The following is a 19,298-nucleotide window of genomic DNA, read 5'->3' on the forward strand; positions in this document are numbered from 1 at the left end:
CATTGTACTACATTGGAAAATGGATGCAAGCTGGATGTGTACGTCGGAAGCTCATTAATCAACATGTATTCCAAATGTGGGAGTCTTCTTGATGCTTGCAAGATGTTCCCCCTTTGCCTGCACCCCCCCAACCTACTTCTTTAGGTCCAAGCTCCCCGACATATACATACCTGACCATCTAAAAGGTTGACGAGCTAGATAGTTTGGACCTGCCAAGAATCGGATGTGGAACCCCTTGGAGTTGGTATAGGATTCATGGTAACGAGACACAATATATTGAAGATGTCAGGAATGGGCATGCCATGTGGGCTATCAGATTCCCTTATGAAAAACATGGGAAGGCACGACAGCTCAAGCACAAGCAAGTCTTTTCAAGCGACAACGACAGATTTTTAAGATGTCTTTCAATACAGACTTGGAGAGTCTTCCATTGCTAGAACCCAATTCCCCTCTTCAAGACTATTGTAAGCGTCAAAGTGAGAGTGTGCCTTGGGAGTAGAATGGGAAGGAACACCAAGAGACAAATGGGGCGAGCTATTTGGATCCCGTACGCTCGATCTTAATGAGAGAGGATGGAAAGCATGCAGCATCAGAAATACATGCCCATAGCATTCGATGACATTGTGAGCCAGAATCTTGTCATACAAGCTCTGATCTATAATGCTTTATCAAGAGGTAAAATTGCACCCATAATGTACATTTTCTATGGTCTGCACGGAACAAGTAAAATCTCTTGCACTCAGATTTTTGCGGCAGCATTGAATTGCCTTTCAGTAGAGGGGTAGAGACCATGTGCTACTTGCATAAAATGTGAATTTGGAAAGTATTCTAAAGTTAAAGAATACAATGTAGGGGGCAAGAATGGTACTCGAGGAGTCAAGTTGTTGATGCATGATGTCATTTGGTCTTCATCTGCTCATTATGAAGTGTATGCCGTCAATTGTTCTTCCCATCTCATAGATGGGGTTGATTCTTGACAATAAGCTAGTAGATTTACTAGACTTTGCCTTGTTACTTGGTGAGCCTAACCTGCTTTTCTCTTTTCTTGAGCCTGGAGTGAACCATTTGGCACAACAATAGCCTTTGATAAAAACTTGATCAAATCTACCACGATGCTTTTTTAGCAGCAAAACACTACGCTCGTAACAATACGATGCAGAAGAACAGCTAGTTGTGCTTTGATGCTGCAACAAAACCTCCACGACAAGGATCTGCAGTCTAGACTTATCACTTGAGTAATGGGTATGGATCCCCTCTTGGAGCTGGTGACTACAGAAATTGAATTCGTACATGTTTGAAGAAAAACTATAGCTCTGCGCATGTCAAGATTTTGATAATATATGTGACGCTTATAGATGTGTGAAGGGTGAAGGGGTGTGGGTCGGCCGTCATCAGGCCTAGCTTTGTTCTACTTCGTGGCTCTCACTAACAATAAACAACAGGCTGATACAGGCACCAAGATGATTCATGTTGCAGGGAACTCAAAGCAGAATCGTGACCAAAGGTATATAAGCTGGTGAAACCAGTAATACTAGTGCAACATGAATAAACAGGACTAACAATTTTTAGTTCTCATGAGCTGCTCTAACCATGTCAATTTTCATATTGTAATTGACGAGAGAGAGAGAGAGAGAGAGAGAGAGAGAGAGAGAGAGAGAGAGGAGAGAGAGAGAGAGAGAGAGAGAGAGAGAGAGAGAGAGAGAGAGAGAGAGAGATGAAAATCGTTCTCATCAATTAGTAGAGAGTGGGGACGCAAGTGATGAAAGGGCACCATGCTTGCTCAGAAAATGCCATCGCCATGCTAACTCGCCTTTGGTTATATAGTTCAGAATCCGGCTATGGCGACTCTGCGCGTGGAAAGGAGAGCATATCACGAGCCCTCGTTTGTTGCCTTGCGTACCTCGGTCTCTCGACGTGTTTGGTTGTATGTGTGTGTGTGTGTGTGTGTTCATGTTTAGTGTCGGTTATTCATGGTTGACTGGCCAACACTTTGAGAGGCTGGTTGTCAAGCCTCCTTGGCCCGATGCCAGTCCCAAGCTCGGGCTGATGAGGTAGTTTGTGAGAGCATTCAGTCCATGACGTAGATTCTGATACTCTAAGAGCCGTTTTGCACGAGGCAGCCTCCTAGAGTCTATTCACTGTTAAGCCTGGGATAAATCCTCACACAAAACTCATTGTCAGTCTCTTGTCACACACATTGCATCCTCGCCATCTGCGCTGACACACACCCTTTTGTGCTAACTGGACTTGCTTGGTGGGCGTTGCTATAGAACATCTATAGAATATAACATGACATATGCAGATTGATATCAAGCATCTAGCACTGAAGTAAACAAGTACAAAGTTCACCAGATTCGCATAATTGCATAATTGAGGAGAAGCCTTGTTTGGTCTACAAGAAGAGGACGCACTACAAATAGGGAACTGGCTACAACATAAGGCATGAGAAAGAGTCGACGGTCGAGCAGGGAAAGAGAGTGTAGTTTTAACAAGGGAAAATCCATCGAAAAGCACCCATAACTCTTTATGTAGCGAACCTTTGATATAGAATATAAAATTATATATGCTTCTCTTTAAGCTTAATCAATATGCCACATCTCCTATATTTGTTTTAATGCGTGTTTTGTGTATGTCAGTGAGGATATATATTCACAACATTGGACGTTTAATTGCACAAGTGCGACTCCAGCTCGACAACACTACAAGGTTCGTTTTCTGTATCCAGCACCGCATGACTATGCGTTTGCTTGGTGCAACACATAAACGCTACAGGGCAGGGCACGGCTTCCGTTTCTTATAATTTGTGGAGAGACCACAGTGCCAGCTCTCGACCATACTTTTGTATGGCACCTTTGCATGACGTGCACTATATACTTTGCAGTTTTAGTCTATGACGTTTCATGCAATACGATATGTTTTAGCTGTTCACATTGCTTTTTTGTAGCTTGACTCAATCATTGTTCTCCGGCTTGCACAATTGGATGACATTTGTGTATAATTATCAGGTAGGTAGTGTTGTTCAATTTTTATAGTTTGTTTCTGTATTTTTGAGTTTGTAAAAGCTTCCTTAAGTTTAGTTTAGTCACATGTTTTTTTCTCGCTAATGCATGCTCAATTTCGATCCTCATATCTATATATCAAATAGACATGCATTTCTTTTCTCAGAGTTTGGTAAATCAGCCTATATATTGAAATAAAGGAAAATTGACTACGCTTGATTGAGAATAAGATGGGTGTCTCAAATATGGTTCCACGGTTTAGAGACTAAATGGTCGATATTACTAGGTTGAATGGTGCAATTTGCAAACAACTACCAAAGTACGTTAAGTTGCCAACCCTTTTGCTTGATTCAATTATCCTCTTTAGTAGCCCTTTGTTGTATATGGAGCTCATCAAGTTCCAAGCTGAGCTATTATTGGTGCTTATCAATTGGTTTTACTCATTTTCTCGTGTCACCACAACAAAACCCAAGGCTACCACAATCACAACCAAGTAACCAAGTAACCAACATCATTCCAACATCTATCAGATTATGTGCGGCAAAGGCCCACCAAGCAAGACTAGTTGACTTCCGAGGACAATAATACAATCTCTCTCTCTCTCTCTCTCTCTCTCTCGCAATGTGCAAAACCCAGCAGCATCTACGAAACTTAAATAGTTTCACCTCTGTATATAATATATAACCTCTCTCTCTCTTCAATACAAAACCCTCGCCCAATCTTTGTCGTATAAGCACAGACGCTGTTCTTTGTTGCCGTGAGGAACGTGTCGGCGATGCGATAGGAGGCGGTGTACAGCAGCACAGTTGCCAACAATTTTTTTTGCCAGGGGGTGTATTGCTGTGCTGCTTCTTTTGCTGAGCTATGGGGAGCTTTGAAGATAACGGTGAAGACGCAGCCAATGGAGAGTGGGCGCGAAGCGAGGTAGTTTGCTTTTCCTTTTTCTGCTTCGATGTTCAGATCATGTGTTAATCAGGGACTGAAACGATGGCGTTCATTTCCTCAGACCTAGAGAGAGAGAGAGAGAGAGAGAGAGAGAGAGAGAGAGAGAGAGAGAGAGAGAGAGAGAGAGAGAGAGAGAGAGAGAGAGACTTTTTTTGGTTTTGGAGAAAGAAACCCAAAGTATCCAAGGCTTGGCAAGAAGGTTTGATTTCCCACTTCAGACTGCAGAAAGTTAGCTTTAACATTGCATCACAGCAATGCAAAAAGTTTACATTTTATTTGTTGCTTGGCCAAAACTGCATGATTTTATGGACACACATGTGATGCCATCATTTAATGCCCATTGAGTGTGGAGGAACATGCTGTGATATGGTAAGTATTCCGAGCATAATCTTTAAGATTGTGAAAAGTATTGGGCCCTCTGTTTCTTATCCTCACTGCAGAGTTTTGAGCAAATCATTTGGTTTGGTCGAATCAAACCATTTTTCCTTTTGCATTGCCATGGATGCCTGTCACATATGTGGAAACATATGCATCGTTTCTGTGGTGTGAATGTATATCTAAGAAATCATGTCAAAGTGTGCAATAATTCAATCTCTTGTGTATGCTTTTGAATTATGAAGGTAGGACATCCTCTTGCGAAGACAGTTGAAACCCTTCTGTAAGCACGCTATCTAGAATGCGATTACGTATTGGCTTTTTACAGTTGAAAAGAAGGCTCAGAAATCAGTGTCTTTTTGTGTTTTCTGTACTTTTTTGTTTCTACCTACTTTGTGATGCTGTCGGGGCTTGAACCTTTGACCTCAAGGATGGAAGCAAATTGCATCATCTTTTAAGGTAAATTACACTGGCACTTCCTTTGCTTTCCGAACCTGGCATTCAACGCTTCCTAAAATGCTGACGCTGTGTATTGTGTTTATTTTGTTTTGAAAAGTTTTGCATGCAGACATTTTTCTTTTCTGGATATTAGACACCCATAATGTCTCGGTATACTTTTCTCGCACTATATGAAGACAGGCACTGCTCATCGTAATGTTTCTCATTCCAGATTGTTATATGTTCGCATTTTTCAATGATGTGCACTATGCATGTTTCATATGCTTACTTGGCTTTAGGTAACTTAACTGTCAGTAACATCTGGTTTTTGAATCTTTGGAATGCTTTCATGGAAGCATACTTTATATTTGTTGAGGTTTTATTCTGGCTCACAGGCAGTGTCCCAAGATTCTCACAAAGAAAGAGAGAGAAGTCAAGGGCGTCATCGCCATAGAGATAGGGATCATGGAAGTGAGAGGTCTGATCGTGAGCATGACAGGGAGCGTCATCACCGTCGAAGCCATGAGAGGGAAAGGAGTCGAGATAGAGATCGCAGAAGTCAAGACAGGAGCAGAGATCGTGACAGGTATTTATCTCAGAACCCCTGATTTATTGAGTCTCACTTTTTATGTATGTTGGCTTTCATTTTTGTTTTTTTGCATAGGCATCATCGGGATTATGATGGTGATAGGAGACACAGACCTAGAACCAGGTCACGTTCTAGAGGAAGATCTAGCTCGCGATCCAGGGGAAGGTCGCGTTCGCGCTCTCGAGATCGCAAAAGGTGCAACTATTACCTAAAGTATTTACAGGCAAAGTGTAAAGATATTTGCCAGTTTGAAGCTAATGCCCACTCTACAAAGAAAGATGTCTTAGATGAATGTTTATGGAATACTTTTTTGGACTGTCTACTTTAATTATTAGTTAGCGGTGTTGTCAATAATGAAGGAGAAACTTGAAGTTGCTTTCATTATGTTTGAAATCTTTATGGCACCGTAGAAGGTCCTTGTATCATTGCATGCATGGAAGGTGTGCATTCTTATACCTTTAAATGGACTTTTCAAAGCTCTTGTAGGCTGGCGTCTGTAGCTAGAGTACCTCTTGTGTAATTTGAGCAATTTGGCAACTCATCTCCAATCTCCAAAGAAGAGTTTTCGCTTAGGAATCAGGGTTAGTGGTTTGATTCTGGTACATGATGTTCACAATTTATGATGTACTTAGTTTTTAGGACCTTTGTTCCTACTCTCAACGATTTAATAGAGGCATTGTCAAAAAATGAAACTGCAAGTGAACTTTGGTACCTATGAGAAAATAAAAATCTTGTAGAAGTAAGTTTTGAGATAAGAGAGGCCCTCCGGAACGTTTCCAGAATGGCCCCTCCCTAGAAAAACGGAAAGGGAACGGGGGCCGGAATGGTAAGCTTAAAATATATTAGGTTGGATTTAATTATATGTTAGTAGAGAGCCATACACACCAATTAGTCCAAGTAGAATCCTATTTAGGCATGCTTTGTAATGATTCTGCAGTCTTAAGGCTTACACGCGGTTGCTCACTACACACTTCCTTTACAAAAGCAACTCGATTCTTCATAGAAAGAACATTAACTTAAAGTTGAATAGAGTCCAGACTCCACACAGAAGCTTGGAGCAAAAAGATAGATTATAAAGATGGCTTACAAGGCCAGCCAAGGCACTACAAAAAGACATGTAGAGGCTTGAGCCTTGAAGGCTTGAGGCCCAAGCGATGCAGAGAGACTCGAGAGAGGCTTGAGGGAGAGACTAGAGCATGTGAGGCTTGAGGCTTGAGCGACGTCGCGACCAGCCTTGAGGCTTGAGGTTGAGAGCACGAAGGCTTGAGGGAGGGATGAGCCATTATATAGGATAGCGCGCCCCCCCCCATTATGCAAGGTACTGAGGCGGCATAAACCGCGCCTTGAGCTTGTCTTGGAAATCAGCCCAACTAAAAGAGAGGGACGTGAAATCGTCGGCTGCCTCTAGGTGCGCGGCTAGCTGTGCCTCTTGCCATGCGTGGTACCAATTAATGGCATCACCGGCAAGGTACATAGCTGCCATCAAAACTTTGCCATTGCTTGTCTTCTTAGTTGTTGCAAAATAAGCATTAAATTGATGCAACCAAGAATGAATCACCGTAGCATCCATCTTACCATCATACTTATTGAAAGTCAACTTTTTTGTAATTGGATGGTTGGAATCCGCGTCATGGCTTGCGCCTCTTGACGAACTTCCACGATCTTTGGGTGGTTCAGTCTTCAAGGCTAGGATGTGGGAAATAAACTCTTGATGACGAATCTCCCTTTGAGCCTCTCGTTCATCGCGCTCACGTTCGAAAGCAAGTCGATTTTCTTCTTGTTTTGCGGCAAGAGCAATGCGCTCACGCTCTTGAGCAAGGCGCTCGTCGTCCTGTCGATCCATCATGGCCATCATTTGCTTCATCATTGTCTCCATAAGGTCTGGCGTAGATGGCGAAGGGGGAGGGTTGGAAAAACCTCCTGGTGGGGAGAATCCTTCGTCGCCTCTCTCATGCTCATCACCTGAAGGCAAAGTATCCATGCCGCTTCGGGTGACGACCATGCACTATGATCTTGGGGTCTTAAGCTCGCGAGGAACTTGGTTCTTGAGGGTCTTGAGGTTCTTGAGGTCCTTGATTCGTGAGAATTTAGGGTTCTTGAGGGTCTTGAGGTCCTTGATTCGTGAGAATCTTGGGTTCTTGAGGGTCTTGAGGTCCCTGATTCGTGAGAATCTTGGGTTCTTGAGGTTCTTGAGGGTTTCTTTTGCTTGCGAATCGTGTTGGAGAAGGATCTTCTCTTCACCCGAGTTCTACCCTTTTCTGCGGGCGCACCCCTTGGCGGCCTTGCGCTCACACCAAGGTTGCTTTTTCCCATCTTACGTCGATTGGCCGGCCGCTAGGTGCACGGTCCGCTCTCAATGAGTGAAAAGAAACACAAGGGAAGGCTGGACAAGCCCTTCTTTCTTGGGATTCCTGTCACTCTTCAACAAAACACGATTAGGAATCGCCACGCCCAAGTAAACTCTATGGAGAAAACGCCAGAGTAGTCGCGGGGGTTGGTCTTGCTGAGAAGTTGCCTGTTGAGCAAGGTGCTCCTGCTGCCTCTTCTGCCATTTAGTGCTAACTTGGGTTTGCTTATATATTAACTTAGCAAAATTGCCCTACCTACTTTTGTTGGAAAGTCACTTAAAAATAATAAGTGAAAATCTCAATAAATAGGAAAATAGTCTAAATGCACTGGAAAATTCCCCTAACTGATGCTAATGGATTCTGATGGGAATTCCGATGATCATGCTGTGTGCAACCGGAGGATATGCATCTATGCTAAGTGACTGGGCATGCACGGTCTACGAATAGACTCACAAAAGTGCCAAATCACTGCTAATCTAAACTGATCGGACTGACTGAACCTTGCTGTGGTGTAGCTTGTCCACGGACACATAGGGTTGGGATGTGTCACGTGACATCGCCCTTCTTTAGCCTTATCCCAACACCTAGTTTTGTAGACATTTCGACACGACTTGCATCTGTAGAGCACACACGAACGTCATTGCGGTGGTGAATATAGGAGGGCAAGCACGATTAGGAACTTGTATGAAAGCTTTGCCTAGGTTTGTAGAATAGTGAACTAACATCCTTGGAGTGATACTTATGAATTTTTTATCAAGTATAGACCGTATCGTGGGTTTTTGGCATTTAAAAAAAAAACCTACAAATTTTACGGATCTAACAACTCTATCCATTTGGTACTACATACAGGTCGGTACCGAATACGTATCGTACCTTACGCACCTTACCACCTTGAACCAGCAACACCGGCGAACAAAATGGTGATTTGATTGAGAGCAATGCACGTGCTCTTGATTCATTTTTCTTTGAAACTAGCAACACCGGCGAACAAAATCGTGAAGTACTACGTTGGTTAAGACCCTTCTCAAGAAGTTCTTTTACGTGGTTCATCATTTCCTTTTTTTGGGCTCGGCTAACTCGATAAGGTGGCCAGTTTGGTGTTGTACTACTGGGAATCAAATCTATTGTGTGATCTTCAAGACGTGAACGATGCAATTGGTAGGTAAGCCCTCAGAGAAACAGTTAGCTTGAGCTTGCAGAAACCTTGTTGTTCTTTTTCCGTGGCGTCCGTGGATGCAACCTCATGCATAGATGCAATACGGGAAAGCATTTGGCTTCTCGAGAAGCACTAAAAAATATTTCGCTTTTTAGAAAAAGCTTTGTCCCATACCAATGGAGTATTCCTTGTCTGATGCACCCGTTGCCCATCATGTGACGGGTTTCTTTCACCCAACTAAAGGTACAACTCCTTCGCGATGCTTAATGCGACCCATCATATGACATCATCTGGCAACTTCAGTATGAAGGATACATCATTTATCTTCTCTTGAATCTGGAAAGGGCCATGTACCTTAGCTTTGAAAAAACTTTCAAAAAAGCCGCTTCTTTCTCTTTCGTTTCCTTAGGCGTGTCTTCTCAAATTGTAAGAGCACCCAATCATCTTTCTTAAACTGCAAGTTCGTCGATGTCTATCAGCTACCTTGTTATGCTGCGCTTGAGACTTCTCAAGAGCCTCGCGAACCTTGGCAAAAGCAGTATCTAAACGGATCGTATATTGATCCGCTTCAACAATCTTGTCTTTGATGCTTAGAAATGGAGGAACCTTCCTAGCACTGTCGATTATTTCAGATGGCGCCTTCCCCGTCGATGAATGAACTGTGTTGTTGTAGGCAAACACCACCAGGGGCAAGTACTTTTCCCATTGAGTCTTTTGATCCGAAATGTAAGACTTCAATAAATCAAAAAACCATTGAATTGGTTATCTCAGACTGCCCATCTGTTTGTGGGTGGAACGAGGATGAGAACTGCAACCTCATGCCAATGTTCTCCCAGATTGCCCTCCAAAACAAACTAGTAAAATCGGGGGTCTCTGTTTGAGACTATGGAGTCAGGCATGCCATGTAGTCAAAAAATCTGTGAAACAAATAGTCTCGCCAAATGATAGGTTTAATTGTCTTCTTTATCGGAATAAAGTGGGCCTGTTTATTGAATCTGTCGATGTTTGTCCACATGCCATCATGCCCACTTTGAGTCTTGGGAAGATCAAAAATAAAATCCATTGCAATGCTTTCCGAGGGATGGGAGGGTAAGGGTAAAGGATGTAGAAGTCCCTGTGCCTTATGTCTGTCAAACTTGACATTTTGGCATACTAAATTACTACGAACAAACTTGTCCACATCCTTTTTGAGCCTCGGCCAGTAAAAGTAACGCTCAAGACCCTTCAAGGTGGTATCTATGCCGCGGTGGCCGAAAAAAGTGGACAATGGCACTCTGTCAAAACCTTTTTGTAAGGTGCAGCGGAAGTGAATCTTGAACTTTGCTCAAGATGAGTTCTCCTGTCATGTGACACATCCAACCCTATGTCTTCGTGGACAAGCTACCGCATGACCAGGGTTCAGTTCAGTCAAGTTAGTCTAGAATAGGAAGTGATCTGGCACTTTTGTGAGTCTGTTCGCAGACCGTGCATGTCCAGGCACTTAGATTAGATGCACATCCTCTGGTTGCACACAGGTTGCACACAGCATGATCATCATATTTCCATCAGAACCCATCAGGAGCATTTTTACAGTGCATAGACCTATTTTCCCTATTTTTGACATTTTTTACTTATTATTTTTAAGTGATTTTTGTTGGGAACTAGGTAGGGCGAATTTGATAAGCTTGTATATATAGAAAACTAGCGCTAGCACTTTCTGGCAGAAGAGGCAGCAGGAGCACCTTGCTTAACAGGCAACTTCTCAGCAAGACCCCCAAGAGGCCCATCGTTTTTGCAAGAGACAACAGAACATAGCGTTTTTGGATTCAAGACCAACTCTGGCGTTTTGCACAGTAGATCAGCCCCGGCGACAACAGAAGACAGCAGATTCCCTAGCGCTAGCAGATTCCACAATAGATAGCATTTTTCAGCCCTAGCGTTTTTGCATCAGCCTGAGACCATCATCGTTTTTGCAGACCTTTGCAACAAGACCTCAATTAGCATCAGCGTTTTCAGTTTTTAGCAGTGAGTACCAGGAGTAGAACCCCCAAACCTCGCAGATCTCACCTTCCCGCAACAGATCCTCGTTGCACGATCAGATCCCGCGAAGTTTGCAGATTCAGCCCGGAAAATGCAGATTTCAGCATCTGCGTTTTCAGCGCGTCGTCGTCGCATCATCGTCATCGACATCGACATCGACATCGTCACCGACATAGAGTTAGAATTTAGCATATGAAGATTTGCAGATTTCAGCCCCATTAGCGTTTTCAGATTTCAACCCGTCTCGTCGTCATCCTCATCGTCATCAACATCGTCGGCAAGTCCAAATCATTGTAGAGATTTGTGCAATCATAAGTAGACCGCTCTAGCCATAGAGAGTGGGGCCTTCGGAGGAGGGTTTTGACAACATTCTGGTGTCGTATTCTTCTCTCTCTATCTCTCAGTCTCAGCACCTTCATTCAAAGTGTTCACCACTTCATTTGTGTTCATTGCATTCTCTCACTAAAGGAATGGAAGGCTCTCCCTTTAGTAAGTAAAAGGAACCCTTGAGCACAGTTCGGAGCACTCATCTTGAGCAAAGTTCAATATTCACTTCCGCTGCACCTTACAACTCCGAACTGTGCTCAAGGATTTCTTTTACTTACGGAAGGGAGAGCCTTCCATTCCTTTAATGAGAGAGTGCAATGAACACAAACAAAGTGGTGAACACTGTGAATGAAGGTGCTGAGACTGAGAGATAGAGAGAGAAGAATACGACACCAGAAAAGTTGTCAAACCCTCCTCCGAAGGCCCCACTTTCTATGGCAATAGCGGTCTACTATTGATTGCACAAATCTCTACAATGCAATGGACTTGCCAATGATGTCGACAACGATGAGGACGACGACGACGACGAGGCGGGCTGAAATCTGAAAACGCTAATGGCTGAAATCTGTGAATCTTTATCTGCTGAATTTTGACTCTATGTCAATGACAACGGTGACGGCGAGGATGCGAGATGACACCCTGAAAACGCAGATGCTGAAATCTGCGGTTTTCGGGCTGAATCTGCAAACCTTCGCTGATCTGAGGGTTCTACTGCGGAGTCCAAATGTTGAAAACTTAAAATACTGATGCTTCTAGTTATTCTCTCGGGACAAATCTGCAAAACACTAGGCTGCTTGCTGATTCAAAAACGCTAGTGCTGCTCTGGGGTTTGCTGCAAAAACGGTATGCTTCTGCTTGGTCTTGCTGTTGTTGTTGTGACCTGCAAGTTGCAAAACGTTGGTTGGTTTGCAATTTGCTGAAAACGCTGGCTGTTCTTGTGGCTGAAAACGCTATGTCTCCTGTCGGGGAGAGGAGTCTTGCTGAGCAGGTGCACTGTTGGACACAGGTCCCTGCTGCCTCTTCTGCCAGAAAGTGCTAGTGCTAGGCTTTTCTTATGTAGTTCCTTACTCATTTTGCCCTACCCAGTTCTCCAACAAAAGTTACTTAAAAATAATAAGTGAAAATTGGAAAATAGGTCTATGCACTGTAAAAATGCTCTTGATGGGTTCCGATGGAAATCTGATGATCATGCTGTGTGCAACCAGAGGATATGCATCTACTCTAAGTGTTTGGAGATGCACGGTCTGAGAAGAGACTCACAAAACTGCCAGAACTCTTCCTAAGCTAACTGAACTGAACTTAATTGAACCGAACCCATGTCATGAAGTAGCTTGTCCACGTACACATAGGGTTAGATGTGCACGTGACATCCCCTCCTTTTCAAAGTGAGATACTGGTATCGAATTGTATGGCGTCGAGGGGGATTTCCAATAGCGTATGGAATCCTGGAAAGGACTCTTCGTCGGCCCACTCTGAAGCGTGGGTCATGCGATACTTGAGCTTCATAAAGGTTTGCAACGCTTGCTTCTTTGGGCCGCGCCGAAAGCGACAGTCATTTGTGGCTCCTTCAATGCTTCCTCTTCGTCTATAGTCATGCGTCTACCTTCTTCAAGAATCGCCGAGGATGAAAATTTTTGAAACCACTTTCAACACAAAAACATGAACATACCCATTCCATGTAAAGTGATTGGAAAAATACTATTCTTCTTTAAAGACCGTGCATGCAATGTAGATGAATATATATAGACGGAGTGCCAAACCGTTCATCAAACACACACAAACAATGGATTCAAAACTTGTCTTTCTGATCTAAATCTATCAACTGTGGCAATTCACAATGGAAATGCAGATGCTTGATGCTCAATCCTTCTTGTGCTGTTTCGGATACTGTGTCATGCCAAGGAATAGACATTCCATGCCAAGGAATAGACATGGAATGTGAATTCCTTGGGTGCAAACATTTCATCTTTTCATGAGTAATCCGCATACATCCATGCTCATTCATGAGTGAATTGTGCTCATTATACAATATGGCATGCCTATGAAAAGGGATCACATAAGGACGGTGATTAAAATACAGGAAAGCATCACGAATGAAACACTCGAACAATGCGTACTGATGAATCATGCGCATACACAATACTTCCTGTGGGGGTTACTTTGGACCTCGACTCGAGAGCCAAGATCGATCGTCGTGATTGATCGAATCTGCAATGAGGTTAGCTTTACTAGACAAAGTACAACTAAACCATTATCCTGGTGAACAATCACATCTTTATTCTATAAATCATCATGCTCGTGAATAATCACATCTTGATCATGCAAATCATTATGCTTATTATTATCATGTAAATCATGTGTATCGTGTTTTGGAAAAGAAGAGACTAAGAGAGTCTCCTTCTCCTGATTCTTTTCAATCTTCGTCTGCACATCAGAAATGAGAGATGAAGAATGAACAACGTGCTCTGCATGAATGACAATGGGAGAGTCACTATTGGCATTGAAATAAAAGTATTGGCTGCCCAATCAATGAGAGGGTTATGCTCACAGAACCATCGAATGCCCAAAAGCATATCACAGCCTGAAAGAGGATAGACTACAAATTTCTTGCGGAAGGACAATTGTTGAACACTGAACAAAACATCAAAGCACTCTTGCGTGATGAGGGAGTCCATACTAGGAGCGAAGCCCGACACCTCGAAAGGAGATGTCTTGCTAACCTCCAAGCGGGCTCTTTCAACAAGAGAGTCACTAATCACATCATGCATATTACCTTGGTCAAACAATATGACAAAACGTTGACCCTTCACATGACCATAACACTTAATGAGAGACTGATCAATGGGAGGATCATGAGAAACTTGGGTCACACTCGTGTTCTCATTTATTGCATTGATAGAGGAAGTGGGTTCTTTAGATTCATTAGACTCAAGCTTAGGATATGTTCTTTTTATGTGACCCTTGATGTGACAATGAAAACAATGACCTTACTTAGAATAAATGCTTTGTTCTTCCGACGTGATGTATCCTCCTCAAATTTCTTTTTTTTGCTTTTCATTTGGAGTGAGCTTAGGTATAGCAATTGTGTTAGCTTTACCCTTAGGTTCATTTGGAGAGTTCTTTTCTAAGAGACTAGAGAAAGATTGGTTAGAAGAGTTACGATTCTTACGATTCTTACCATTCTTACCGTTCTTACCGTTTTGAGAAGTCTGAGTGGTACTTGGGAGAAGTCTTGTTTTCCTTAGGCTTTCCCTTGTTGTGCATCATCTCCTGTGAGAGCAATCTCTACCGCCTTGTTGAGATCGATTGGGTTGAGGACTTCGACATGAAACCTGATATAGTCGTCCAACCCGAAAATGAAAGCCTCCTTGCGCTCATCATCCGATTTGCGTAATTGGGTGTCGAGCTGTAAAACACGATTAGAGAAAAACATAATTGGCATACCATTTTGCTTGAGATTGCGCCAATCGTCTCTCAACTGTGCTAGGTACTGTGGTGGCATAAACCACGCCTTGAGCTTGTCTTGGAAGTCGGCCCAATTGAAAGAAAGGGACGCGTCTTCCTCGGCTTCCTCTAGGTGCGCGGTTAACTGTGCTGCTTGCCATGCGTGGTACCAATTAATGGCATCACTGGCAAGGTACATAGCTGTCGTCAAAACCTTGCTATTTCCTGTCTTCTTAGTTGTCGCAAAATTATCATTAAATTGATGCAACTAAGAATGAGTAATAGTAGCATCCATCTTATCGTCATACTTACTGAATGTGATCTTCTCTGTGACCGGGTTGTTGGAGTCCGAATCTCGGCTTGTGCCACTTGATGAACTACCAGCATCTTTGGCCGGCTCGGGTTTCGAGGTGAGAGCTTGTCGGACCAACTCTTGCATGCAGAGGTCTCTCCGTATCTCACACTCTAACTCCGAGGCCGCTCTTCTTTCTTCGCGTGCTCCGCGCTTGCGCTCCAAGGCAACGCGATTCTCTTCTTGTTGTGACATCATGTCCATCATCGACTTGACCAAAGCCTCTATAGGATTTGGTGCAAACCGTGGCGTAGATGGAGAAGCAGGAGGGTCGGAAAAACCTCCTGATGGGGAAAATTCTTCTTCACCTTCTTCATGCTGATCACCTCATGCAAAGTATCCATTCCGCTTCGGGTGATGACCATACACTTAGATCTTTGGTTCTGAAGTTCACGAGCAACTTGGGTTCTTGTGGGCCTTGGTTCTTGAGGTGCTTGAGGGTCTTGAGTCTTGAGGTTTTTGAGGATCTTGAGGTTCTTGAGTTCTTGAGGATCATCTTTCGCTTGCAATCTGTGTTAGAGAAGAATCTTCTCTTCACCCGAGCTCTTCTTTTTTCCGCGGGGCACCCCTTGGCGGCCTTGCGCTCACACCAAGGTTGCTTTTTTCCACCTCACATCGATTGGCCGGCCGCAGTGCACGGTCCGCTCTCAATGAGTGAAAAGAGAAACAAGGGGAGGTTGGACAAGCCCTTCTTTCTTGGGTTTCTTGTCACTCTTTAAAAGCCCGATTAGGAATCGACACGCCGAAGTAGACTTGGGTTACGTGCGACCGCAACAAGCAAAAAAAATAATTCTTGTGCTTCTTTCCTTTAGTGATACAGAACACTACCAAAGCTTTGATACCAATGTAAGGTGCAGCGGAAGTGAATGTTGAACTTTGCTCAAGATGAGTGCTCCGAATTGTGCTCAATTTCACAAGGCAGGCACTACGTGCCAATAGAAAAGAACAGACTGAACACACTTTTAGCACTTCAACAACAACTGGATTGAAAGAGAGAGAGACGACACGCGACATGGAGTGGCGGAATTCCACCCCAGAGAGAGTTGGCCCCAAACCTTGGCGCCCCTTTCGGTATTTCTTTAAATTGCATCAACATAGTACAAGCAGGTACCCAAACTCTGCACCTTCTCTAGGAAGCATGCCAGAGAATGGGCCCTAGCCTCACATTTAAAGGCCCTTGGCCTGAAAAGCAGTTACAGTAAAAAGCCTTTTAAACTAAAAAGCTTCTGGTCCAAAAGCAAAGCCAAAAAGCTGTCAGTGCAATTTTTGGAAATCTCCCTACTACCCTTAGGGTTAGGGTTAGGGTTTTTGAAGTTTTAGGGTTAGGGTTTCCAGAATTAGGCTTTCAGCAGTTAGGGTTTCTTGCAGAAATTAGTGTTAAGATTTCTGCTCTCGGGCAGCCACGTCATCTGTAAGTTGGCTCCATTCTTTAGGCTTTGACACGTCAGCAGTTTGTTACATCTCCCCCTCTTTAAAGAGAGTAATCGTCCGCGATTACAACATATCTGCAAAACAACTCAAGTTAGCTCAAAAATTCCCGAGGGACATTCCGAGGGACAATCAGTTTGCTCTTTTTATTAAGGAGTTAGCTTCTCCTTTCTGCTCTTTTGATCAAGGAGTTAGCTTCTTCTTTCTGCTCTTTTGATCAAGGAGTTAGCTTCTCCTTTCTGCTCTCTTGATCAAGGAGTTAGCTTCTTCTTTCGTCCATGTCGAAAATCTTGATATTCCGGCGTAGTAAAATTAGCGATCACACCCAGACCGTACTGATCTTCCACGGGTGTCTTGATGCACTAAAATTACATACCCAGGCAATCTCATCCAATTAGGAATATTCAGTAATTGATACATTCACAATGCAACACAAATGCTTACATATGCATGTTACAAGACACAACAAACAGTGCCGTTGAGCACTCCCCCGAGACAAATGGTCTGCGGTTTGAAGCTACTCAATGACTATCTCGTCACCCCCCCGCAAATAACCTAAAAAGATCGGGGTCATGTTGTACTATGTTGATGTAATATAAAGAAATACCGAGAGGGGCGCCAAGGTTTGGGGCCAATACTCTCTGGGGTGAAATTCCGCCACTCCATGTCCCGTGTCGTCTCTTTTTCTTTCAGTTCTTGTTGAAGTGCTAAAAGTGTGTTCAGTCTGTTATTTTCTATTGGCACGTGGTGCCCGCCTTGTGACAGTGGTATCAGAGCATCAGGCGTGTGCTTTTGTGAAAGCGTACCGGTCCTACAAAAGAGCAGACAGAGCTATTGATGGAATTTTATTTCAGAGATCTTCGGTCTCGAACCCGCACCTATTAGCCACTCCCACCCTTACTTCATCGCGCATCGGCCCGTCTTCACCGCTCATGTCTTACAGGGCATAAGCCATTAATATCACTTGCAAGAGAAGGATCCAGATTTGTTTCAAGTCGCTGTTTTTCTCAGAAGCAGTGCCATGGAGATGTTGATGTCTACAGCTACCAAGCAGCACACTCCAAGGACTTGGCAAGCTTTCAAGAAAAATTTTGCCCGAAGTTATATGGTTTCCGACATCTTCCTTCGGAGTGCAACTTCTGGCAAAGTGGGGTATCTTGAAATACTTGCCATGGAAACCCTAGCAGATTATATCTTGAAATTTCTCGACAGCTCTCAGTAGATGTCTCTTCTCGAGTTAATAACCTTGGTAGTTCGGTGCGATTGCTATCTTGGGACTACCATCGCTGCCAAATAAACACTGTCTGTCCAAGAGTTGATGGACCATACTGTGCTCGGCTACGACCTCATGGAAGGAACCTAACCCTAAATTTTCGTGCAGGTTTCAAGATGGAAAGTCAGTCGACTTTTCGAGCTCGACTGCTGTCGAGATTGCTTTTTAAGTTTGAGTTCTATTTGATCTTGTTTGGAATTTGTTTAAAATGGATAGTATCTGTCTTGAACCTGTTTTGGTTCCGATTTGTATTGTTTGACTGTGGTTTGATACTAGTTTCAATGATTGGTGATTTTACTCCCGGGTGGAGAAGCGAGAAATATTGTTTTGGTATTGTTTGAACCTCGGATCGATGCAGGACGATGCCTGGGGAGCGTTTCGTTGTATGTTTGAAAACCTCGGAACGACGCAGGCTGATGCTTGGGGAGCGTTTCGTTGTATGCTAGAAAACCTCCGAACCAGTGTTAGAAAAAAACCGGGGTCTAGTGTTTTTTAACCGACTGAAATCCTAAAATCCCGGTTAGATTTTGAGCTTGCCTCTAAGAAAACCGGGCAATTTTCATAAGTTTTAGTGTAATTACCGGCAAAAGCTTCAAATTTCGATCTAAGAACCGAGAGTATTTCAAGTTTGCCCTTATTTTCTTCGGTTAGGAGAAATGTTTTTTTCTAGCCCTGCTCCGAACGAACTTGGCCGATGCCTGGGGAGCGTTTGGTTGTATGCTTGAACCTCCAAGCGACGCAGACTGCGGTCTGGGGAGCGTTTGGTTGTACAGTCCTCTGAGCTCGCAGGTACCTAGATTGTAACAGACTTTGGACACTGCAAGTGAAGAATCAACCGCGACAGCACCAAATAACCACTTCAAAACAAGTCACAGATCACAATAGATGTACACTGGCCCGACGGAGTTTCGTGCCTAGAGATATTGGCCCCAAAGACTGGCGCCCCTTTCGGTATTTCTTTTTATATTAATCAGATCAAAGTACAAGAGAGTGGCTAGGGTTTCACTCTCAGACTCTGCGTCCCAAAAGCAGAGCCCCAAAAGCTTGAAAGCAAAAGCAGATTCTCTCTCTCTCTCAATGAGAGTCAATAAAAAGCAAGTTCTCTTTTTCTCTTTCTTTCTCCCAAATCATAACAGAAAGCTAAGATTTGCGTCGCTCATTTTTTTTTCTCCCTCCGCGATTTTCGGAAATTAGGGTTTTTGGCAAAAATTAGGGTTTGCAAGAATTTTAGGGTTTCTGCTGTCTGTAATCGATCGCGATTACGCCTACAGAACCGACAAAAGCCATAAACCGTCGCAGCAGACACTGACGGTTAGTACCTACGTACTAGGACATCACAGGACATCACCAGACATCACAAGACATCACATGACATTCAACATTCATTCGGATCTTAGAGCATGATTTATCGGCAATGTAGCTAGCAATCACATCTAGGTCCAATCGGGACCTCATCGATGTCCGATTGACTAACCCCTATTGCAACCATGTCTATTCGAGATCAATCAGACCAAAATGTTGCAGTCATTTCGGCTATCAGTTCCTGCACTCAAAAGAAGTCAAGAACAAATCAGTATCATTATTAGGAATTCCATTTCATAAAGT

The 19,298-nt window shown here is 43.5% G+C and overlaps 1 protein-coding gene across 2 annotated transcripts in view; it reads left to right on the forward strand.

Annotated features, from left to right (window-relative positions):
- The first annotated feature begins 3,683 nt into the window (after positions 1–3,683).
- Positions 3,684–19,298, forward strand: part of LOC147446653 (splicing factor U2af large subunit A-like) — a 67,952-nt gene continuing 52,337 nt past the window's right edge. The window contains exons 1-3 of one of the 2 annotated variants that reach the window (XM_086525843.1): positions 3,684–3,923; positions 5,153–5,343; positions 5,422–5,541. In XM_086525843.1, coding sequence (XP_086381969.1) covers positions 3,864–3,923; positions 5,153–5,343; positions 5,422–5,541 — 371 coding nt within the window. In that variant the 5' untranslated portion in view covers positions 3,684–3,863. The remainder of the gene's footprint in view (positions 3,924–5,152; positions 5,344–5,421; positions 5,542–19,298) is intronic. The other variant, XM_086525842.1, reaches the window with a different exon arrangement.

This window comes from Adiantum capillus-veneris, chromosome 12, assembly GCF_014529385.1.
Source record: "Adiantum capillus-veneris isolate H3 chromosome 12, ASM1452938v2, whole genome shotgun sequence".
NCBI lineage: Eukaryota > Viridiplantae > Streptophyta > Polypodiopsida > Polypodiales > Pteridaceae > Adiantum > Adiantum capillus-veneris.